The sequence below is a fragment of the Polyergus mexicanus genome, unplaced genomic scaffold (genome assembly GCF_030449975.1).
Source record: "Polyergus mexicanus isolate NDT 795.1 unplaced genomic scaffold, iyPolMexi1.0 SCAF_11, whole genome shotgun sequence".
Taxonomy (NCBI): domain Eukaryota; kingdom Metazoa; phylum Arthropoda; class Insecta; order Hymenoptera; family Formicidae; genus Polyergus; species Polyergus mexicanus.
The window spans coordinates 6,710,138-6,733,496 of record NW_027223331.1 but is presented as its reverse complement, the minus strand read 5'-3'; the positions used below and the strand labels follow the sequence as shown (position 1 = coordinate 6,733,496).

Genomic DNA, 23,359 nt, shown 5'->3' with positions numbered 1-23,359 from the left:
AAGCAGTGGTATCAACGCAGAGTACTCACATAAAAATATAGATATTTTCTTTCCTTTTTTCAATTTTTTTCTATTTAAAAACTCATTCAAATATTCGCAAATACCAAACAATTTAAGTATTTAATAACTGAGCATAGTTTATTGTGTAAAATCATACTTCATACTGGTTTGTATTAAACACATGCAAGCCCTAGTTATGTATAAAACGATCGCAAATGTAATGTATAAAGACAAAAAACTGAAAACATTTTTTTTCTGAACATCCATCTTCATATTGATAGTTCTGCAATCTAACGTCTGCAAATCTTGATCTTCCTATAGTCCACATAGACTTTCTTGTCTAAAATCTTAACACGATTTGCAGCAATTGAATCGCATAACATACCTTAACAAATCCTACTCTCTTCTTAGGTCATCTGTTATCGCCTCCGATTAAGCGGTAAACTCTTGTAGTGGTAGCGGATCACCCGTTCCGAGCACCGATATTTCCGGGCTCTATTTAAAACTGTTAACTGACAGTTCAGAAATTCACTAGAGACTTGTCTAACACAATACTTGTGGAAACGCATTCGATATAAGAACTATTTCTTACATGTTTCTTCTCCGTAATATATGTTTGAAACAGATAAGAAATTATCTTACATCGAATCGCGGTAATATATAATTTACTTACCCATATGTTTTATCCTCTATCGAATAATTCTGAGCTTGTAAATGTGCAAATCGTGACGCCGAAGGCCGATTGCTATCTTCTTTCTGTAAATAACCTTTACTCATAGCTAATTTTAAAGCTCCACCTACTCCGTGTCCAAGTGATGGTTCGGCATCTAAAATTGCTGCTTCCATAACAACTGGTTCCGAAGTATTGTCATCTATTTATATAGAATTCATGTTAAGAAAAACACATTAATTATATATACAATTATTTTCACTCTCTCTCTCTCTCTCTTTCATTTTCAAAACACATATCAGTTTTTATATTAATTTATAATGTATTTAATATCAATATCGAACAAAATACCTAAATGTACTGTGTTCCAGGCGCCACGACCATCATCTTCATCTTCATTTACTGGTGGCTCCTCCTTAATTCCATCCATTCCAAAGTCCTGCAAAATTTTAATCACAAAACAATTATAAAAATACATAAATATATAAACACGCATAATATGTCATATTTAGCATACCATAAGTTCTTGTCCGTTTTCTTCTCTATTTCCAGCAAGTCCATATGTGGGTATATCACCCAATGTTCTACAGAATTCTGCAGTAGAATTAAGAACAATATTTCCAACCTGATTCTCCTCTGATTTAAGAATTTCTTGTTTTATTGTTTCGACAGTTTTTTGAATATTAGCTGAATGTCCTTCCTTCAAACGTTGTGCTTTCTTTAAAGCCAATTGCAACTCCAATTCTTTATCATCTTCTTCCATTTTTATTCCAGTAAGATCTTCTGCAGGAGCTATTAACAATAATTATATAAAAATAAAGATAAAATGCTTGAGAAAAAGCTACTCAGAAAAAAATAGTATTTTTGATTGTGTAATTACCTTCTAGATCGTCGACATCTAAAGCATCATTATCCTTCAAATCTTCTGGTTTCTTCCTTCTTCTACTTCCAAGATCCCTAAGATAGTCATTGTCAACGGGTACCAAATCATCGACCTTAAATTTCTTTTTTGTTCTAATTTTCCGAATCTGGAAACATATACACATATACTTTATATCATAATGCATCACAAAATATCGTTTCTCAAAAAATCAAGCTACAAATACAAAATATACAACTGTACTTAATATTTAACGAATATATTCTGACAACTGTACTTAATATTTAACGAATATTACATATAGAAATGTAAAAGAACAATTTTCTACCTTTTTCTTTGGTTTCTTGAACTTTGTAAGTTCTTCTTCATTATAATATTCGCTTGCTAATTTCGGTTCTGCCATTTGTAGTGTTTCTAGTTTTTTATTTGCTAAGCGTTGCTTCACTATTTCTGTTTGACGCCGTTTCAATTCCACTGCGTTATTAGTACCCAATACAAAATTGTCCTTCTTCTCACCATCGATTTCCTCGTCATACTTTTCCAAGATTTTATTTTTCGGAAATCCATATTCATCAAAATTTTCATCAGCATATGGATCATATGCAGGTTTTTTAAGTTTATTTAAAACACTACGCTTATAGCGTTCATTATCAATCATATTAACATTTACGAGTGTATCAGCATTTTCATCTAATACCTTTTGATCTTTTAATGTCAAGATTACAGTTTTGCCTTCTTCAAATGTTTCCTACAAAAAGTATTGCTTATTTAAAACTTATTACAAATCTAAAAAAAAAAAAAGTAAACAGTTTTTTGAACTTATATATATTCAAAATATTTTATGTAATCAAATTCTATTCATGATATAATTAATAATATTATATACTTACAACATTATGTTCAACTTTGAGGCCTTTCAAATTCTTCTCTGTATATGCTGTATTACGTGCAATATGTATTTCCTCTCTAACTAAATTACCAATTCCAAATTCTTCATCTAATTGATCTAACATCTTTGCCTTAAATTAAAATAAAATATTTTTATAAAAAATATATAAACTGACTTTATAGAAACTCTAATTTGTAAAATATATGTGTATAGATATGTGAGTATATATACATATATATACACACACACACATTCATATATGTATATATATATATATGAAGTACTAACGATATGAGTATTATGAAGAATATTAAGACATTACCCTTTTTTCTGCTTTCTTTTTCTCTTCCTCCAATTGTCTAGATTTGTTGATCCATGTGTGAGTGTCGTCATCAGAATCATATTCACCCAAATTTTTCACCTTTGATAAATTTGCTTCAATCTGTCTCTTCTCCTTTTGAGTACCTATCTTTTCCCTTAATTTCTGTGTTCTTATTTTCTCATTATTATTTGGTGCAGGTTTATGATAAAATTCTCCCAAATCATCTTTGATTTTACTAGAATCATCTTTCGGTGTATTATCAACCTCTAATGGCTTCAATCCTAACTTTGCACGAAGTTTATTAGTTTCCTCAATAGATAATGAAGCTTGCGACGCTCCACCTTTAGCAGGAGATGGACTGCGCTGTTTAGAAATTTCTGGTGGTGGAGGCGTTGAAGGATGCGATAATTTCGATATTTTCGGCGGTGGTGGAGCATTAACAATCTCAACTGAAAACGAGAAAAAGAAAAAGATCTTGTATTCCTGTAATAGATAATAATGAATGCTTGTGTAAATACTTTCTTTGAATCGAATTTCATACCATCGCTGTCGTAATCCTTGCGCTCTTTCCTCCTGTGTTTTTTGTGATGTCTGTGCTTCTCTGATTTCTCGCGATCGGGTGTATAGCTTCTAGAACGACTGCGATGACGCTTCTTCTTGGCATCGCGGGATTTCTCAGTCTTATGACGTTTATTGGAGCCCATATTAACGATTTGCAAGCCGCCGTGGAATTTATCGCCCGTTATTATACGATTATATCACTTCAACTGTTTATAATATTATATATTCTTGCTTTTTAACTCCGAATTGTATCGATATATTATATCCGATTCTACGTATCTACGCACGAAAACTATTGAACTTCGTCAATGTGATGTTTCCGCCATATTGAATTACAAATTCTGCGTGTTCCTGAGTTGCGTTCTAAAATTTTTCTTGAAGTAGAATTGGTCAATTTGATTGACCAATCAGGACCAAAGAAATTTTTGCTTATGGCTTCTGCACACAGGACGCGGAAACGCTTGCCGCGCGGCAAAAAGTGACGCGGTAGCTTAATCAACTTACAACTTTTTCATTAGGCCGGTTCTACAATAAGTCGTATGTCGTTAGCCGTATGCAAATTGACCAATCACAGTCAATTTTTTTTGAAATTATGGACTGTGATTGGTCAATCTCCTTACGATTAACGACATACGACTTATTGTAGAACCGGTCTTAGAGCGAAAAATTCTATGAAAGTGATAAAGATGCAAAAAAGTTTGAAGGAATTGAAAACACATTCGAGAATATCGAGAACACTACGATCGTAAACTTTCGCTTACAGTTTATTTCAAAAAGTTAATAATTTGATTATTGTAGTAAAAAAATTTAATAAACATCTTATTCATATATTTTATAAATAATTACATTTATATATAATATGATTATGTATAATTTTTAATTGTTAGTATGAACATGCTACATATATTTATATATATATTGTATACAGGGTGTCCGGTAAAGATTGTGCCAACGCTTGTGAACAGGTAGAGCACAGTAAATTGAACAAAAAAGTAACATTTTTTTCTATAACGCTTAATAAAGAAGTTATTATTGAATAAAGTCTGCCAATCAGCTCCGATCTTTAGCCGCGCGCCTGGTAGTGTGCGTGAGCGCTCCGTCGTTAAGGCGACGCACACTACCAGGCGGGCGGTTCACCGACGTGCGTCCGGCTAAAAGTCGCCGCTGGTTGAATAGATTTTACTCAATAATATCTCCTTTATAAAGCGTTATAGAAAAAAATGTTACAGGACTTTTCTGTTTAGTTTACTGTACTTTATCCTCTCACGAGCGTTGACACAATCTGTACCGGACACCCTGTATATATACGCACGCAAAAACATTATTTTGACTATTTATTATTCATACATTTTTCATATGTAATTTGGCACATATATTATTTCGTTTGGTTTCTGCAACATTTTTATCATTGTATTCAATTTTTTCTTCTTGTAGTTCTGTTTCTTCTACATCTAGAACAGTCATTTGCCCGTGTAATTGAAATTCATCCTTTTTTAGCAAACAAATATTGTGTAGTACACAACACGCCAATATATGATCATATGTAAAATCCATACGACTTATTGCCAGAACGTGTAATAAACTTTTCCAGCGTCCTTTTAGAAGGGCAAACGCTCGTTTGATCATCATTTTACCAGAGGAGTGGCATAAGTTATAATTCCTTTGTTGTTTTGTAAGGTTTTCGTTATCAGGATATGGAACCATAAGATGCTGATGTAATCCATAAACAGCATTTCCAATTAAATGTGTGTTATTTGGAAATTTGTTTGAATCACTAATATATTCTTGAAGATCGGATAAGCGGGAAGTACAAGTATCATGATTCGAATGTACATTTCCCACATAAACATGTGTAAACAACTTTGTATGATCGCAAATAGCCTATAAAGAATGTAATACAAATTATGCTCTGTTCATTATTTATAAATAATTATTCTTCACAATAAATATTAAATTAATAGTTATAATTTATATAATAAATAATACAAATAATCATGTTATGTGTGGAAGTATTAATATATTACTTGAAGCTGAATTGAATAATGGTTCTTCTGATTCACACAGGTCTCTGAATTGTTCTTGGATGAAGGAATATTGATGTGGGTACCACCTATGGCACCAATAGTATCAGGAAAACCACTTACACTAAGAAAGCCATATACAATATCCTGTATTCTATCTTCTGTCGGCCATACAATATACTTAGATGAAAGCTCATGCAATGCTCTGGCAACACGACGCACGGATCTTACAGCTGTGCCTTTGCCCACATTAAATCGTTGATTTATAGCACTAAAAGAATGAAATATTATTTCATACATAACTATATTAAGATTTTGGATTATTCACGGTGATCAAGATAATTGCAACATTTGCCTATATGAATCTGTAGTTGCAAAACGCCACAGACTCAATAGAAGCTGCTTATCTGCAGGCACCATTTCATTTCCATCAGTACTGCGAGTTAATTTTTCTCCAATCTCATCCAAAATAAATTCAAATGTCGATGGTAACATCCTGTCATTAAACAAATGCGTTTAGAATGATATGAATAAAATACGATCTCATGAATTTTTAATTCTTATTAAGACGGCATACAACAACAAATACAATAACAATAATACATACTGAAAATGAGATTTGAATTGTGTACTGCTAAGTGATGGAATTATGTGTTCAACATAATCTTCAGCTTCAGGAATCCGTCGACAATCTCTTGTTATAGAAACAGTGTCTGTAATTCCTAGTAAATCTTCTTCCATAATTAATTGTAGAATGCTCGCATTTTCATCTTCATAAATGTACGAAGCTGGTTCAAGGAAAGTCCTTACAACGCACATTAATGCAACATCCACTTCCATGTTCAAAAAAATATAATCTTGTCGTTGGTATGTAGAATAAAAAGAAAGAGAATCTCTTTACTTTGAACAATTCTGAAATCATCAGAATATTTAAGAATATATATACGTACAAATATATTATTATTGAAAACTTATCGCATCTATATATTTACCACTATTGATTCTGGGAAGAATTGTTATCACCCAATAGAAAAATGGAAAAAAATTATATCATATTCTGCTAATCTGACATTTATAATGGATCAAACAGCTGTCAAACTAATCGTCTGCGATGAGAAGATTTACGATAAGGGGTAAAAAGGGGGCATCAATCACAAATATATAGCCGAACCGAATCATCTCGAAAGAAACCGAAGAAGATCGCATTACAATGCATCCTGTATGCTTGCGTCTATCTTTAAATTTCTCTTGCTCATTGCCCATGTCGACAGTTGATCAGGCTGATCTTCCATCTATGTATTTTATATGCTATGACATTGGCAAACACTAGTGAATAGATAAAGGAATAAATGGAAAAGGTGGATACATATATATGATAAATATAGTGGTCCATTTCTTTCGCATGTTTCAGTAATTATTGTGCATTCGTATCATAAGTGTTATAAATAATTAGTCATATCATCTGTGAGTCATATAACGGTCACATACACACATCCGTCATCTGTTGCGAATTAACGCAAGAGAGACTGCAAACCATTTTTGCGTACTTTGTCAAACGTATCATAATGGCTACAATAACATGTTTATCCGACGAAGTGATCAGCATCATCCTGGGAAATGTCAATATTAGCATTACGGATGTCATGATCTTTGCTTCCACATGTAAGCATTTCCACAATATGATCAATGATGACAACATACTTTGGCAAAACAAGCTTTACCAAAGGTACTATTAAAGATTTTTCTCATCTTTTCGTAATGTATATTTTTTGTAACTTATACTAAAATCATTGTATAGGTAAAAAAAAATATTTTTTATATGCTTCAACTTATTTCAGTTTATTTAACATAACACATAATAAATTTGTATTTTTCAACTTCCATCGAATATTAAATTTATCTATATATAAAAGAACCTAATTTCTGTTGTGTTCAGGTAAAAAGAGACTATATTATAGATTAAATTAGAAAAATGCAAATGGTGAATATATTGAATAAAACTTTGGTATTAAATTTCTTATTAAATATGATGGCAAACAAGTATATAAATGTTGATATTTTTTATTACCCAAATTGCTTGCACAAGCAAAGGCATTTAATCTTATCTTATAAACTTAATCATATATATATAATGTAACTGCATTTTTATCTGCTTGTTAAATTTTTCATTGTAGTACAATCTTATAACTATAGCAATCATTACATCTCAACATAGCTGATGTTTCATTTATTGATATTATATTTTGTTTATTCAGTGACATCAAAAATTTTTGCCTATTAGAAAAGAAAATTTTGATTTTGTACAACTTTTCTAATTTGTTTAAAATATATAACTTTTTCTTATATGAAATTTATTGTTGATACACAATGTCTCTTTATTCACTCAATATAATATAATATAATATTATATATTTTCAGAGCATTATATAAAATATTAATTTCTTTTGTCTTAATTTTAGATGGCCTGATTTGAAAAAGATTTATGATAAACGAAAAAGCGAGGAGTATGTAAATTTTGAAAAAGAAGTAAAAGCAAGTTTAAAATGTAGGAAAGAATTATGGTGTTACATGATGCAAATGTCTGAAATGCATTATTACAAAGACGATCTATCTGATAGTGACATGAAGGATTTTAATTCATTATTCCACCCAGATAAGGGCGCGTATTATATGAATTATTATTTTCTCTCAGATGAAATAATGAGTTTCCTTGCAAAACCTCCAAGGTAAAGTTTAATAAACTGTTTAAATATTTTGATCTGAATTTATTACACAATTAATATGCATATTTTTTAGCGACTGTAATTTGACACATAGATATTACATCAAAAAGTTTCTTCGATACCTGCGACAATGTCATTTAAAGGATATATGGAAAAAATTTATAAATTACTCCGATAAACAGCAGCTTTTAGAACAGGCAGCTACTATTGTTGCTCAGTGGTATCAACCCAGAAAACATGTTTCTTACTCGCGTGTGAAAGCATCATTGGCAAACATTGCACAGCAGGTATTGGAATGTCTTAAAAAAGAAAATCCCGAGCATTCAATTTTTTCGATGTCCGCGGAACTGTTTTCCTCTTGGGAACATAATAATATTGATGATAATCAATGGGATAGTATAGAAGGAAAACAGATTATAGAAACGCTTCGAAAAGTTTTATTTGATAAAATAGGTTTTTCTGGGAATTGGCTTTCTGTGACTCCCGATGTTTTTAATCCACAACATACCCTTATAGATCTTGTAAGTTATAAATTAGGATAGCTCTATACTTGTTTTCTAAATATTAACTTTTATTATTTATTGTGCTTTTTAATGCATAGGTTTTAAAAAGAAAAATCGGTAATACTGTATTACTGGCAATAATATTCCAAGGTGTGGCAAGAAGACTTGGTATACGTTGTGATCTAATATCTTTCCCAGATCACTTTTTTTTAAATTGGAAGTCAAAATAGTAAATATAATTTTAGTTTTCTCGAAACATCTCCCACTTTTCTCGGCTTTTATTTTATATATATTCTTATATTACGTAATGTATTGTGTGCTTACAGTAATACAACGAACTCTAAAAATGAAGAATGCTTCTATATTGACGTCTTACATCGTGGACGTATTCTAAGCAAGAACGACTGTCCCAGAATTCGTGGTGCTAAAAAGTGTCCTATAGAAAATTTCAATACATATAGCAAAGCTAGTCCCATAGAGGTTGGCAATTATCTATGTGTGTGTGTGTGTGTGTGTATATATTTAGTAACAAATAATAAAGAGATAGTAATAGATAGTAGAGATAATAATTAATATATATATATAGCTATGTATAAGTAATATATATATATTAGTTTTACTCTTTCTAATTGTTTATGAAACATGTTTCATTGATGCAACATATATTTGCTAATATCTGCAATTAATTATTATCTCTACTCTACTCTATATATATATGTTTTTTAAACAATTAGAAAGAGTAATAGTAATTGCAAATCTTATTTATATATATCTTTGTTTTAAGGTAATGTTGCGGATGATCAATAATTTGCAAATGGCAAATCGTGATAAAAAAACAGAAACGCGTTCATTATTAGAGCTCCAGCATCTAATAGAACCAGATAATATAGACACTATTGCGCAATTGGGTCGCTACTATATACTGCATCACATGGATTTATCAGATCTCATGGTTAAATTGACTGAAATACAGGTATATAAATAAATTTACATATGGATGAAAAAGTTTAGATCTTATAAAATTTCTTATTCTTTTAGATTTTTTACAATTTGATAAAATTGACTAATATAATAACGAATGATGTATTTAAATGTTTTTTTTTTTTTTCTCAAACATTTTTGTATATTGTACAAGCAAATTTCTACATAAATGTATGTGTGCACGTGCGCGCACACGCATCAATGGAGTCACTATAGCGAAAAAAGAAAAATATTTTTAAATAAATCTTGTATTTGTATATATTTGCAGAATAACTATAAGAATATTAGATCTGCAGAATTAAGACGCGCCGAAATGGTACTAGATAAGTTCAGGAAATATACAGAAAGACTTCTGGTAAGATATACTATAATTACGATAATCATATTAATATCAATTTGCGCGTTAAAAAATTGTTCAAAAAATTTTTTATTTACAAGGTATTTTACAAAGGGATATGTAATTTAATGTTAGGCTATTTGATATTGTTATTTTTATATATGTATATTCTTAAATTCAGTAATGCTTGGCATGAATGTATATCGAACAGATATATTAGCGAAACAATTTGATTAATGATTTGTATTAATTATAACTACGCTAATTATCTATAATCTTTAAGCTAATATAGAAATCAATATTCTATTGTGGCATCTTGTATCAAACATGTGAAAGAGATATTATATTAAGTTTTGATATTAATCTGCATTTTTTTTCTTCTAGCCTTGCAATAAAACAATAAGACAAAAAAAAAAGCAAAGAACAAAGGAAATGTTGTTTAGGGTTGGAATGATTGTGACATGTCATGATAAAGTCACATCTCGCTCCTTGTCAGGTGTAATCATTGGATGGGACGAGGAATTTAACTCGCGCGTGGAAATGGAATGGAAGCAATGCAGACCTTTATATAACCGTCCTGTTCCTGGATCCAATACTTTATCGCAACCGTTTTACAAAGTTCTTTGTGAAAGAGATAAAGTGTATTATGTTGTTGAAGGTACAATTAAATTATTAAAAGCATCTTATATATTTATATATTTTATTGATATATTAGTGTATTACATGTTTGTATATTTCTTTATGATTTCACCTATATAATATGTGAAAAAGTATACTCTTTTGATTATAGATGCCATAGAGAACAAATCTTATCCAAATTGGATGAAACACAAAGAGATTGGCCGATATTTTTGTAAACATGAAAAGGGTTACTATGTACCAAACAAGATGTTAGCGGATCATTATCCATGCGATCTGCGATAATTAAGTCTTAATAACATATATACTAAAATTAATCACTTTTACTTTTAACTTTTTTATCAAGAAAATACCTAGACAAAGATCTTGTAAAATGTGCTGCCTTTTTTTACTTTAATGAATAATTATATCAAGTATCAAAATAATTAATCAAATAATGGCAAAAAATGAATATTTTATAATTCACTGAACATGATTGATAACGTGAGAGAATTTTCAATTTCATTTATTTCTTGCACTAAAATTGCAATAAAATTTTATATACGATTTTTTGTACAGAGAGATTTAAGACAAGATGTTTATATTTAGTATAATATTTTGATTTAGTTATACATATAGCAGATATATTAATTACATCAATAATATATGTATATACATATATATATATAATTTATTAGAGAAGCGACATGGGTTTTATTTTATTTTACGCTAATATATTTGCAAAGAACATAAAGTTTGCACAAAATGTGGCATATGATAATGCAATATAATATCTCTAAAATTAATAGTAGGACTGCGCCCATAAAAGAAATTCTGTACATTTTACAAGGCAATTTTCTATCTTTATTTTTTCTTCCTTATATTCTTGCTTTCTTTGACCTTGGATAGAGATCTGTGGTGTGCCTATCTATTTTATACCACCAAAGTTAAGCAAGTATTGTGATGTTTTACAAATATATTCTTTCTTATAATATAGTCATGAATAATATGACACTCTATACCCTTTTTTTTAGTATAAAACACAAAGTATATCCTCTTATATCTTATAACATAATAATATATATTGTATATTAGGAGATTGTATTAATTGTTTTAAAGAGAGAACAAACGTTCTAATCTATAGTTGATAGTTGTAAAATAAAAAATGTATAACATTACAATGAAAGATAAATTTATTTATATGTATGTATGTGTCTTGTTAGTCTGAAGAAAAAGAAAGAAAAATAAAATTATATATATATTATATTATATATTGTACGCTTCAGAAATAGTTTTTATACAAAATTATATTTCATTAAGATATAATTAAAAATAATTTTATTTTTTTTTTCTCTATATAAATCATAGATATATTAAATATAAATAGAGCTTTATCTCATTATGTATCCAGATAAATAGGCACATTTTTCTCTCTCGTACATGTGCAATTGCCGAGAGAAACATACGAATGCGTATGTGCAAATATTTGAATCTAGATATATATATATGTCTTAAGGGTTAAAGCCTATCGCACAATGCAAAGGAACAGGGAATAGAAATTATCCACCAATAGAAACAGGGAATAATATCTATTCCCTGCTCCTATTGGTGGATAATTTTTATTTTCTGTTCCTATTGCCTGTTTCTTTGTATTGTGCGATAGGCTTAAATGTAAGCTGTACCGACTGGCGTATAGGCTGATCCCTGGGGTGCCCAATGATAAAAAAAAAGAAGACGAAGAAGAAGAAATGTAAGCTGTGCATAAATAAATAAGATAAATAAAAAAAAAACAAATTATATATGTTAAGAATTAATCAATATAAATATAATTATAAATGTTTAATCAATATAATCATAATGTGTGCATAAATATCGAGACACAAGTGTGTATGCTTAAATATAAATCCATGTAATAAGTAATAAGACATTGAGTGTGTGTGGGTTTCTAAAATGCTTTCATAATATTTGATAATATACATTATTGCAGAAGAAAAAAGATTAATAAAACAAAAGATCAGAAAAAAGAGACGGCTGAAGGAGAAAGAATGATATAGAAAAGTATCCTAAAAGAGATAAATAACAATAATAATAATTAGAAATCGATAACATTTATGATTTTTTTGTGCCTCTGTAATTCCATTCATTTTGATGTATGTTTAACTTGAATGAAGTATTGCTAACTCATTTTCTATAATTATATCTCATTAAATGAAAATTTATGTTAGATTTTGAATAATTTCTGATTTCAGTATTATGCATTTGCCTGAATTTTCAAAGCATTTAAGCGCTGATGTTATGGTGAATCTAGAGGAAGACAATGATATTGTGTTGAGTTACCACAATTATGTGGTGAGATCATCGGATGCCGCATTATTGGAGCAAAATGACACATGGCTCAACGACATTGTGATAGGATTTTATTTTGAATATTTGGATCAACAATATAAAAAGGATAATAAGAGACAATTATTATTTATTGATCCTGGAGTTACTCAGTTATTAAAGATGCAGGCTCCTTTGCAGTATAATATATTTCTTGATCCTATTGAAGCAACAAGTTATGACTTTATATTTTTTCCTTTGAATGACTGCGATGGAAATGAACCAGGTGGCTCACATTGGAGTTTGTTGATATACTCTCATAAAGATGAGATGTGTTATCATTATGATTCATCAAATAGTATTAACAGATCTATTGCAGAAAAATTTGCTAGGAATGTAATCAAATATTTTCTTAATAAACAAGAAAGAAGATACATTGAAATGGATTGTCCACAACAAAATAATGTCTTTGATTGTGGTTTATTTGTCTTATGTTTAGCTGATTTAATATCCAGATATATTCTGAAGGGTTTAAAAATAAGCAATTGTGATTATAGTATAGTTACAGAAATGGTCTCAAAAAAGCGTATAGAGTTATTAGGATTGATTCAGGATTTAAGAAATATACACAATAATGAATAACAGAATTGCTATAAATATTTAAAGTATAATTAAGATGATTATATTTCACTTCTATATAATAAACCTGTTACACAGTTAATCTTATTTATATAATAAATCCTACACAATCTTAATATTTCAATTTTTTTCCATTGTCATATTTGACATTTTATATACGTGTGCTACAATTTGACACACATTGCCAGATGTTAAAAATGTTATTTATCTATTATATAATATAAAAACAAGGTAATTTATTCTTTTATTATGAGTTAGATATATACTTTATATAGAAAATATAATCCAAACAACTCCATTTTATGGAAGCATATTTGCATAATTGGCATAATATAATATATAAATATTTTATACGTACAAAAATGTTAAGGAATTAAATATTATATATAAAAATGTTATAGTATTGTATTTTTTAATATTTTGTATTCCAAGTAAAACTTATTTTTATAAATGGCTATAGTATGATGCGTGAATCACCATATCATGTGTTATGTCTTTTAGAGATGCGCAGCCTGGAAAAAAACGTTGGGAAAAAAATTTTACTAAATTTAAAAAGAAACAGAACCACAAATTAAGAGATGGTAAAAATTATGTTTTGACTTGCCAGTTAATGCGAATGCTAAGTCGATTTCTCTTTTCATAAGTTCAAGAATCTCGCTAGCACCTTTTTCGCCATTGTAGGTCAAACCCCATAGCATCGGTCGGCCAAAGAATACCTGATAAGAAAGGATGCAATCAATTGATGAATGTAAAAGGAACAAACAAGAAACTTTTGCAGTGATAAAAAAAATCATATTTGAACGCAGCACAATACTGATTCATAAATAGAATGAAACTATTCAGATACTTTCGCGCAAATCATTGTATTTGCTATTCCATAAATTCGTCATACCATTTTTGCGCCCAATGCCAAGGCTTTTAATACGTCGATACCTTGAGTCACTCCGCCATCCATGTAGACTTCGACTTGATCTCCCACGGCTTTACTTATTTCAGGTAAAGCTTCGACCTGCGAGATTATTTTATTAACTTGCTTCGTGTATTATATTTTTCTTATTTGATTAACGGTCTCTTTATAAATTCCTACAATTTTTTCAGCAAGAATTATGAACCGACCGTTGCTGGAACGCTGTCTATTTGACGTGCACCATGATTCGAAACAATAATGCCATCGACTCCATTTTCCACAGCCAAACGTGCATCTTCTGCCGTTAGAATTCCTTTAAGAATTATCGGTAATGTTGTAGTTCTACAACAAATCGATTAGAATACTATTTGTATTTAACCAATTAAATATGAAGATGTAAAGAGATCTAATATGTCAAGATAAGAAAATTTTCACCAGTCACATAGATACCTTTTAAGCCATTTCACATCATCCCAGGACAGAGACGCATCAAATAATGCGGTAACGTATTCATTAAGGCCAGAGCCGATTTTTGCGGTATTTATTCGTTGTGATAATTCATCTTCGAAATTTGCAAATCTAAATAAATAATTTGTACATTTATAAATATTGTATATGTTTTTGTATGCTTATAATAAATTTTGTTTAAATCTAAACTAATAGATAATAGAGATTACAATTTCTACTTTAAATATGCAAAGTGTTAAATAGATCTTCTTTGGTCTTTTTATAAATATAAATAAATTAAAAATACAATTTAGCTTTCTTTTAACAAAGTCTTATTGTTAGTATTATTGTTAGTGAGTAAAAAAGATGTGGAGAATAACTTGTTTTTAGAATTCTATGAATATAAAATTTATATACTCATACATTCGTTGCTTTATTTGTACTCTTTAAAGAATTAATAATAAAATTTATTATATAACTTTTATTACTTATGTATTTTTGCATTTTTTAGATATTTATACATTCAATTCTCTCTATCTGTAACATATCTGAATTAGTACCTCAAGTGACTCGGTAATGCAAATTTATTTTTTATGTCAGCGCGTCTATCACCGAAAAACGGTGCATCGATGGTGAGAACCAGTGCTTTGAAACCAGCAAGTTCGGCACGTCTTATCAAATTCAAGGTAACATTTCTGTCGATATAAATGTAGAGCTGGAACCATTTTATACAATCCGGAGCAGCTTCCGCCACTTCTTCTATGCTACTCGTCGATATCGTCGAAAGAATGAAAATCGTTCCTGCTGCTTGAGCAGCTGCAAATCGATAAAAAAGAGTGACTTAAATATTGGCGTGCGAATAGCTTGAATAATCTAACCGATAAAAACTAGATTTATTTATTTTATTTTATTTGTTTGGTATATATCTTGTAGAGAAGAATAACTTAAATTAATCATATAGATTTAGTTTTATTTATTAATAATTTAATTTATTCTCTTTTTTGATCATTTTCGTAACGCTATATCATATGTCAGTTTTATTGTACTATTTATAAACTAATTTTAGTATCCAACCGATTTCACCTGTATGATTACATCACGCGAGCAATATGCAACATGCGATCTGTTATTATATGTATTATTCGTAACACCTGTTGGGTGACCTCTTTCTAAAGAATAGCAGCAATTATGTTTTTTTTTTTTAAATCATTGTACTCGTACATATATTTTGTACAGAAAGATCAGAAGTTTAAAAATTCTACATAATTATCAATCAATGTTTATCACGCTTTGTCAAATATTAGAGAATATATATGAATTACTAGAAAATATCTTGGATTAAATTTATGAAAAAAGAATGATATATTTGCGAATTTTGTTTGCAAAGCAATGATCATTTATATAAGTTCTTTCTTTGATAAGAAATATTTTTTCGTTTAACGAATGTGTCTCAGATATGTGGATAAATTATACATTTATATATAATAATTTTCTTAAAATTTTTGTTATATTTAGGTACTTATATCTCGATTGATGCCGATCGATGAAAACAGTTAGGATCGCATGAATGCGCAAAAACGCGCCAAAGGAGAACACGCGCGTGTAGAACCGATGGAGAGAACGAGTTTTTTCTTGGAGCGCACGCGAGATGAGAGATCCTCGGCCGATTTCTAATTAGTGTTGTTAGACCAGATAGGTTTTTTTAATCTATAGGGTATAGGTAAAGCATTTATTTCAATTATAAAGGGATCCCATATGAGCTCTGTACTTGGTCGTTTTTGGGAATTAAAAGTTTGTCATAATCAACAAACAGTATAAAATAAAGTATATATATATAAAAAATATACCAAATACGATTATATATTTGGTGAAATGTTAAATAATTTGTATAAAATTGACATAAAGAGTAAATTAAAGAAGCTAAAGTAAAAAGTAGGTATTTGATATTCCTTATTGATAAACTTTTAAATAATTTAAAAACAGCTAAGTATAAAGCTTTTTTTTATTATCAAACTTTACGACCTATTGCACAATATAAAAGTACAGGCGATAGGAACAGGAAATAAAAATTATTCACCAATAGGAACAGGGAATAATATCTATTCCCTGTTCCTATTGGTGAATAATTTCTATTTCCTGTTTCTATTGCCTGTTCCTTTGCGTCGTGTAATAAGCTTACCGCATTTCACGCGCATGCGTGAAAAAAACCCGCCTGGCCCAACGGACTGTTTCCAATCTCCATCTCCGATCCGCTGCAATTTCGGTTCAGTCATCGCGTGACAGTTGCGCGTGTCGTTTAATTTATTGTCTGTACGAATTGTACGTATCGCGCTAATTTTCTTATCAAGATATATCGCGTCCGCCGAAACGCCATAACCGAGAAGGAGTCAACGAAGAAGAATTAGTCGCTGAAATTTTTCGGTCGTCGACCGCAGCGGAGAAATGACGTTATTACGTCGTGGCGAGATCATCCGCCACGTATGCGAGGAGAGGTGAGAAGTCGAGGTTAAGTCCTCGGGAGGCCGGCTCGCGACATGATTCTCTCGCGAAGATGAGACGAAACGTAATCAGCCTAATCAAATTCCTCCTCCTGGCGGTGCTCACGGTGTTCCTGACTATCGTGGTGTTTCGTTACATGCGATCGCCGCCTAACCGTCAGATCTCGACGCCGCTTGACGTAGCGGCAGTTGCCATCGGTCCGGGAAACGATCGAGGGAACGACGAACGTCTATATCAGGTACGGACAGGTGGAATCAATTTTTCACATTCACCTAGAGACGCTATGATTGAATGGATTTTATGTCATTTCATCTCGCGCGAGTAGATGGAAAACTAAATTTTTTTTTTTTTTTTTTTTACAAAGGAAGTTATGACACAACAGATTTTACTTTAATCGTTGAGTGAAGAATTGAAACTGGTATATAACTTAAATTAGTTTTAATTTATCAGATATGGAAAAAAAAAAATAACTTGTTATCAATAGCTTGTCATTTATCGTGTTTTACATCGACAATGATAAATACATATCATTTAACATTAGAAACACATCGATATTATATGCCAATTATAAAATGATTATATAGAATCCTATGTACGTCTCGGAAATCCACTTTCTATAATAGTTAGCAAACGAGTTTTGGTTGCAATTCTGGTCTCTCCTAGTGGCCAGGAATGTATCAGGCTGCCAGGTGCCCTACTCGATTGTTATCTTTTTCATAATAAATATTTCATTTTCTGATATCTAACATACTTGTGTCATAAACCACATTGTCATTTTTTTAGCCATTGCAATATTTATAAATATGAAGAAAAAATTGAGAATTATCTTTTAAATTTTTAATCTATATATAAACGTATATTTATATTGTATAAATAGAGAAAATTAGTTTGTATTACGAAATAAAATATTACTTTATTTGTGATTATTGATTTTTATACATTTTACAGGATGACAAAATCGATTGGCATGACTACGAGAAAATTAAGGAGGAGGAGAAGCAAACTGGGATGGGAGAACGCGGAAGACCAGCCTTTCTTTCGCCATCTCTTGATGCACGGAAGGAAAAGTTGTATCAAGTAAATGGATTCAATGCTGCTCTCAGCGATGAAATCTCAATGAATCGTTCAGTGCCTGATATTCGCCATCCAGACTGTAAGAAGAAGAAATATTTGAAAAACCTAGATCCAGTCTCTGTAATAGTATCTTTTCACAATGAGCACTTCAGCACATTAATGCGAACTTGTTGGAGCGTGATTAATCGCTCGCCACCCTCTCTTCTGGAAGAAATTATATTGGTCGATGATGCTAGCACAAAAGCGGAGTTGAAGAAGAAATTAGATGACTATATCGCGCAGCATTTACCAAAAGTGTCGATTGTACGATTAGTAAAACGTTCGGGATTAATTAGAGGCCGATTGGCGGGTGCGAAGGCGGCTAGAGCAAAAGTTCTCGTATTTCTGGACTCGCACAGCGAAGCTAACGTCAATTGGCTGCCGCCATTGTTAGAACCTATCGCACAGAATTACAAAACCTGTGTTTGTCCGTTCATCGATGTGATAGCTTACGAGACTTTCGAATACAGGGCGCAAGACGAAGGTGCCCGGGGGGCATTCGATTGGGAGTTGTATTATAAACGACTTCCGCTGCTTCCAGAGGACTTGAAGAGACCCGCAGAACCATTTAAAAGCCCTATAATGGCGGGCGGTTTGTTCGCCATCAGTGCCAAGTTCTTCTGGGAGTTGGGCGGTTACGATCCGGGCTTGGATATATGGGGTGGCGAGCAATACGAACTATCCTTCAAGATCTGGCAGTGCGGCGGACAAATGTTTGACGCGCCGTGCTCCAGGGTCGGCCATATTTACCGCAAGTTTCCACCATTCCCTAATCCCGGTCGTGGCGATTTCTTAGGAAAGAATTACAAGAGGGTCGCCGAAGTGTGGATGGACGAATATGCGGAGTACATCTACAAGAGGCGGCCGCATTTGCGGGCACTGGATCCGGGAGATTTATCGGAGCAGAAGGCTCTGCGGGCGAGATTACACTGTAAACCGTTCAATTGGTTCATCGAGAACATAGCCTTCGATCTCGTGGAGGTTTACCCGCCTATCGAGCCGGACGACTTCGCCTACGGTGAAATTAGAAACATGGGCGCGACCGAGTTATGTTTAGATTCGAAAAAACGGAAGAGAGACGAGCTTGTCGTGGTGGATACTTGTGTAAAGGACAATCCGAAAATGTCGGGTGAGCAAGTATTCCGACTGACATGGCACAAGGATATCAGACCGAAGGATCGTACAGATTGCTTGGATGTGTCCCGGGGCGAGGAGAAAGCGCCTGTGACCTTGTATCCTTGCCACGGGAAACAAGGTAATCAATTGTGGCGCTACGACATCGAAAAACAGTGGTTGCAGCACGGTTATTCGTCCAGGTGCCTGGACACAGATCCGGGCAGCAAGAGAGTATTCGTGACCGCATGCGATAAATCGTCACCCACTCAAAAGTGGCGGATAGAACAAGTTAACATGAAGGCCATTAATAATTGGGAGAATATAGGACCCAAGCTCAAATGAATTCTCTTTTCCTTTGTATTGCCATTTTCTTAAACAGGTAGGCCGGATTCCTATTCGTACAGAAAAAAACAACCTTTACTATTCCTGGTTACTAGTCATCACAAATTTCGATTTGAACAACATATTCCGCTTGTATTGGTGATCAACAATCATCGCGCGATCAGAATAATTTTGTACGTAGCGTAAAGCGAGACTTTCGTTCCTTTAGATATATAGACTGGATAGCAAACGTTTTCATATCGGTGGATATGTCTATACATATCGCATAAGCGCTCTATCGTGCCTTACATTACATAGCCATATGCAGAAATACAATACGCATCATAATAATCTTAACATTTAAATTTTGACTTAAAAAAAATTCGCTCAAATTAAAAAATATTAGACATTATATCTCCTTTCAAAAAAATGTTGCTTATTATAAGCAGAACTGATATATTTCGTTTATATTATAGTATAAGTTATCGAAGCAAAGCTAACAAAGTTTTAGATAATCTATTGAGAAAAGTTGGAAATTTATATAAAACGAGTTACATAAATTATCACATTATTTTCTCGGAAATTATGAAAGATAAAAAAAAATTTTTGTCATATTTGTTAAAGTTATCTAAAACTTTCTCATGTGTATGATATATAGAATACAACCGAGATCTTTAAGGAGAACAGAAAAGGTAAGTCTTCCTTTTTTTTAAATGTTTTAAATTGTCTTCTCGTTAATAGGGAGGGAGGGAGGGAAGGAAAGGAGCGGGGAGGGGAGGAGGGGGAGGCAGTAGCAGCCTATATCACACAAAAAATTCCATTAATTGTAAATGAAACTTTAAAGAGAGAAATTCTTTTTGCTATCTGTAATAGTTCTCGAAAAATAGCTTGTAATAATATTTCATGTAACTCACCAGATAATAATCATATAATTCTTTCCATCATACTCTATATATATATATATATTACATATATTATAGTCTATATGAACAAGTATTATGAATTATTTTTTTATCTACGTAGTTTATTTCAGCCAGAAAGTATATACGATTGCTTCCCCATTTTTAAAATCCATTACGAGTAAATTATAGAATAACTTGAAATATGGAATATTTTTTTTTTACAATAAAAGATATTGTAATATAACAAACTATAAAAAACATGCATATATATAAAATGTTACTTTTAGTATTTAAAATATATATTTTAAGTTTCACTTTTTTCTTTTAAATATATCTTCAATTGAGTAGAGAAACTGAATACAATAAAACATAGAAAAGCATGATTATTTATATTCAAAACTGATCAAAATCGAAAATGGAGCATCTATTTGACATTACGATCCGAATAAACAAGAACATTTAAAATATATTCAGTTTCTTTACATCATATATATATATATATATATATATATATATATATATTTGTTTATGTTTGAGCATGGATCTTTGACAAATGTGAAATAATAAATAGATGTTATATAAAAGAGATATCGTTGACTGTCTGTGATCATTGGTATATTTGGGCTAATCTTTCATTATTACGACTATTTTTATAGCATATTTATATATGATTTTAATAAAAAAAAAAATTTGTATTAAATCCTTATATATTTTACAACGAATGTAAGTACCAATCCGATAATAAGGAAACAATAAAATTTTAACGCTAATCGATCAACACTTAATCTCACGCTCATATTGATATTCAACAAATATTTCGCAAAATGCTTACTTACCCCTCGCATTAGCACATTCTCCATCGGGATGCGCCATACGTTGCATCGCGGTAGGTGCGACTCCCAAGGGCATTGAAACTTTGTGTCCCAATATTGTTGTGCTTATATCCCTTTTAGATACGTCTCGTAAAAATCTAGGACGTATCCTGTAACTGTGAGAAAGTTCAGAGTAATCAAAAATTGAATAATTGTTGCCTTGAATTTAATCGTTGTAAGTTGTATGTTATTAATATATATATATATATTATTATATATTCTTTTTCGATAAAGTGTTATTTGAGAAATTGTGCAGTGTATAAATATCTACATGGATTGTGTATATATGTACAACTTTGTAAATATTTTCCATCAAGTATCTGCAATTATTTCTCTTTCGAAAAAGTTTTTTTTTTTGTATTTTTAGATTTATACTTTTTGAAAGCCTCCCTATTCCATTTTAAGCTATATTCCTCCCCGGCACCGCCCTTGTAATAATCTCTCACGGAAGGAGGCAAATGTTCCAGAGCATATTTCTCGTAGTCCTCGACACACACATATGCTGCCATTTTATTGTGATAAAATGATACTAATATCGTTGCAATCTGTAACAAAAGTATTATTATATTTTGTCTTGAAAAAAAAAAAAAAAACATAAGGTTTATGGATATACGTTCTCGTTTTATAATTTGCATTAGTATAATTTAAAAAATATTTCACGTACAGATAAGATTATCGGTATTTATCGAGAGAGAGAGAGAGAGAGAGAGAGAGAGAGAGAGAGAGAGAGAGATTTATGTATGTAATAAAATAGTACACAAAATAACGCGTAATTGCTGCAAATATGCGATAATGTTACATGTTGTATGTTGCCAAATATCAATTTCAATGATGAAGGAAATTTAATCATTTTTTACTTTTGCTATGTTAATAGCCGGCGCGTATTTTACTTCTGAAAATTTATACATAAAAAATACGGTTTAGCGAATGATTATTACTTCATACATACATATATACAGCACAAAATCATTGAATTACATTACGACTCTTATGAGTCGCAGTTCAATATTACAAAGATGTTACGGTGATATTGCAATATATTTCGACGTTATTGCAACATTGCAATAACATTCCAGAAATGTTGTAAAAATATAATAGGCTTACGTATACTAATGTATTTCTGAGATAATGTATAAAGATACTTTAAAATATGCGTTCTCATCTTGTAATTTTTTCATTCACATGATTATTTTAGAAATCTCGCGCAAAGGAAGTTATATTTATTGTTATAGTTATATATATTTAATGTTATATTTATCAATAGATAGATTGATATTTTATAGTATGATAGTGGGAGATAATGTCGTGTTGTAACGTAGGATGGTCGAGATATTAATATAGTATCATTTTTGATTGATCACTAGTTCTAGTTTTATTGATAACGCAATATACAGCGATATCATCATAGTTTCGTATCGAAAATAAAGTATTCGAAAATAAGAAACTTTTTTATCGTATCAATCGTATTAGAAAATTCACAAGGATTATAAAAATCGAAGAAACTTACTGTCCGAATAATTCGCTCTCATCTGCTCACCACAATCGTTAACAAACGACTGACTGTTCTTGGGTAAACTTTTGCTATAGATAACGCACACAGTGACAGTTCGGTCGTATGACCAAGTATAAAATTATTGCCTTTACATAATATCAGTTATTTCTCTATCTGCGCCTTTTCCGAGTAATAAATACATTGATTATTTACCTTCTTGGCAA

The 23,359-nt window shown here is 31.1% G+C and overlaps 6 protein-coding genes and 1 long non-coding RNA gene across 14 annotated transcripts in view; 4 read left to right on the top strand and 3 right to left on the bottom strand.

The window, feature by feature from the left end:
• Window positions 1-3,640, bottom strand: part of LOC138937936 (U4/U6.U5 tri-snRNP-associated protein 1) — a 5,504-nt gene extending 1,864 nt beyond the window's left edge. Inside the window, exons 1-9 of one of the 3 annotated variants that reach the window (XR_011447600.1) lie at window positions 3,303-3,640; window positions 2,762-3,210; window positions 2,441-2,569; window positions 1,879-2,298; window positions 1,551-1,698; window positions 1,188-1,462; window positions 1,022-1,109; window positions 674-872; window positions 386-512 (exon numbers count right to left, since the gene is read on the bottom strand). Coding sequence is in view for 1 of the 3 variants with exons in the window: in XM_070304645.1 (XP_070160746.1) it covers window positions 674-872; window positions 1,022-1,109; window positions 1,188-1,462; window positions 1,551-1,698; window positions 1,879-2,298; window positions 2,441-2,569; window positions 2,762-3,210; window positions 3,303-3,465 (1,871 nt within the window). In the remaining 2 variants the exon portion in view is untranslated. The remainder of the gene's footprint in view (window positions 1-385; window positions 513-673; window positions 873-1,021; window positions 1,110-1,187; window positions 1,463-1,550; window positions 1,699-1,878; window positions 2,299-2,440; window positions 2,570-2,761; window positions 3,211-3,302) is intronic. The other 2 variants (XR_011447599.1, XM_070304645.1) reach the window with 2 other exon arrangements.
• Window positions 3,641-4,136: 496 nt separating this feature from the next.
• On the bottom strand, window positions 4,137-6,642 carry LOC138937606 (uncharacterized). Of its 2 annotated transcripts, none has more exons than XM_070304017.1 (5): window positions 6,336-6,642; window positions 5,951-6,255; window positions 5,699-5,839; window positions 5,467-5,614; window positions 4,137-5,203 (listed from the first exon to the last, which is right to left on the bottom strand). In XM_070304017.1, exons 2-5 carry the CDS (start codon window positions 6,181-6,183, stop codon window positions 4,664-4,666), a joined length of 1,062 nt encoding a protein of 353 aa, XP_070160118.1. In that variant the 5' UTR covers window positions 6,184-6,255; window positions 6,336-6,642; the 3' UTR covers window positions 4,137-4,663. The 2 variants fall into 2 exon arrangements, with proteins under 2 accessions (XP_070160118.1, XP_070160117.1); XM_070304016.1 differs by having other exon boundaries at window positions 4,141-5,203; window positions 5,347-5,614; window positions 6,336-6,639.
• Window positions 6,439-11,670, top strand: LOC138937604 (F-box only protein 21). Its single transcript, XM_070304013.1, has 9 exons — window positions 6,439-7,069; window positions 7,803-8,069; window positions 8,140-8,587; window positions 8,668-8,798; window positions 8,896-9,049; window positions 9,354-9,542; window positions 9,819-9,905; window positions 10,272-10,545; window positions 10,678-11,670. Exons 1-9 carry the CDS (start codon window positions 6,909-6,911, stop codon window positions 10,809-10,811), a joined length of 1,845 nt encoding a protein of 614 aa, XP_070160114.1. The 5' UTR covers window positions 6,439-6,908; the 3' UTR covers window positions 10,812-11,670.
• Window positions 11,671-12,175: 505 nt separating this feature from the next.
• LOC138937609 (sentrin-specific protease 8) lies at window positions 12,176-13,685 on the top strand. Of its 3 annotated transcripts, none has more exons than XM_070304022.1 (3): window positions 12,176-12,255; window positions 12,493-12,655; window positions 12,755-13,685. In XM_070304022.1, exon 3 carries the CDS (start codon window positions 12,759-12,761, stop codon window positions 13,467-13,469), a length of 711 nt encoding a protein of 236 aa, XP_070160123.1. In that variant the 5' UTR covers window positions 12,176-12,255; window positions 12,493-12,655; window positions 12,755-12,758; the 3' UTR covers window positions 13,470-13,685. The 3 variants fall into 3 exon arrangements, with proteins under 3 accessions (XP_070160123.1, XP_070160122.1, XP_070160124.1); XM_070304023.1 differs by lacking the exon at window positions 12,176-12,255 and adding an exon at window positions 12,314-12,388; XM_070304021.1 differs by lacking the exon at window positions 12,493-12,655.
• Hao (Hydroxyacid oxidase) lies at window positions 13,518-23,262 on the bottom strand. 3 transcript variants are annotated; one of them, XM_070304018.1, is made up of 9 exons: window positions 23,151-23,262; window positions 22,019-22,188; window positions 21,608-21,759; window positions 15,381-15,636; window positions 14,824-14,952; window positions 14,583-14,715; window positions 14,359-14,475; window positions 14,071-14,182; window positions 13,521-13,978 (listed from the first exon to the last, which is right to left on the bottom strand). In XM_070304018.1, the coding sequence occupies exons 2-9, from the start codon at window positions 22,150-22,152 to the stop codon at window positions 13,911-13,913; spliced, it is 1,101 nt and encodes a 366-aa protein (XP_070160119.1). In that variant the 5' UTR covers window positions 22,153-22,188; window positions 23,151-23,262; the 3' UTR covers window positions 13,521-13,910. The 3 variants fall into 3 exon arrangements, with proteins under 3 accessions (XP_070160120.1, XP_070160121.1, XP_070160119.1); XM_070304019.1 differs by lacking the exons at window positions 22,019-22,188; window positions 23,151-23,262 and adding an exon at window positions 17,000-17,548 and having other exon boundaries at window positions 13,518-13,978; window positions 21,608-21,698; XM_070304020.1 differs by lacking the exon at window positions 23,151-23,262 and having other exon boundaries at window positions 13,520-13,978; window positions 22,019-22,182.
• LOC138937610 (uncharacterized) lies at window positions 13,832-15,037 on the top strand. The gene is made up of 3 exons (XR_011447541.1): window positions 13,832-14,047; window positions 14,148-14,462; window positions 14,565-15,037. It is a non-coding gene; the product is annotated as an uncharacterized lncRNA (long non-coding RNA).
• LOC138937605 (N-acetylgalactosaminyltransferase 6) lies at window positions 16,978-20,420 on the top strand. The gene is made up of 2 exons (XM_070304014.1): window positions 16,978-17,557; window positions 18,268-20,420. Exons 1-2 carry the CDS (start codon window positions 17,372-17,374, stop codon window positions 19,888-19,890), a joined length of 1,809 nt encoding a protein of 602 aa, XP_070160115.1. The 5' UTR covers window positions 16,978-17,371; the 3' UTR covers window positions 19,891-20,420.
• Window positions 23,263-23,359: the final 97 nt, after the last annotated feature.

Coding starts and splice junctions, on each gene's coding strand:
- LOC138937606 (XM_070304016.1), bottom strand. CDS start 6,183: ATGGAAGTGGATGTTGCATTAATGTGCGTTGTAAGGACTTTCCTTGAA. Junction 5,840..5,950: donor CAATTCAAATCTCATTTTCA/GTATGTATTATT, acceptor GTTTAATGACAG/GATGTTACCATCGACATTTG. Junction 5,615..5,698: donor GCAACTACAGATTCATATAG/GCAAATGTTGCA, acceptor TCATTCTTTTAG/TGCTATAAATCAACGATTTA.
- LOC138937604 (XM_070304013.1), top strand. CDS start 6,909: ATGGCTACAATAACATGTTTATCCGACGAAGTGATCAGCATCATCCTG. Junction 8,070..8,139: donor TTCCTTGCAAAACCTCCAAG/GTAAAGTTTAAT, acceptor CATATTTTTTAG/CGACTGTAATTTGACACATA. Junction 8,799..8,895: donor TTAAATTGGAAGTCAAAATA/GTAAATATAATT, acceptor GTGTGCTTACAG/TAATACAACGAACTCTAAAA.
- LOC138937609 (XM_070304021.1), top strand. CDS start 12,759: ATGCATTTGCCTGAATTTTCAAAGCATTTAAGCGCTGATGTTATGGTG.
- LOC138937605 (XM_070304014.1), top strand. CDS start 17,372: ATGAGACGAAACGTAATCAGCCTAATCAAATTCCTCCTCCTGGCGGTG. Junction 17,558..18,267: donor ACGACGAACGTCTATATCAG/GTACGGACAGGT, acceptor TACATTTTACAG/GATGACAAAATCGATTGGCA.
- Hao (XM_070304018.1), bottom strand. CDS start 22,152: ATGGCAGCATATGTGTGTGTCGAGGACTACGAGAAATATGCTCTGGAA. Junction 15,637..21,607: donor AGAATGTGCTAATGCGAGGG/GTAAGTAAGCAT, acceptor ATCGATTTGCAG/CTGCTCAAGCAGCAGGAACG. Junction 14,476..14,582: donor TAGACAGCGTTCCAGCAACG/GTCGGTTCATAA, acceptor ATAATCTCGCAG/GTCGAAGCTTTACCTGAAAT.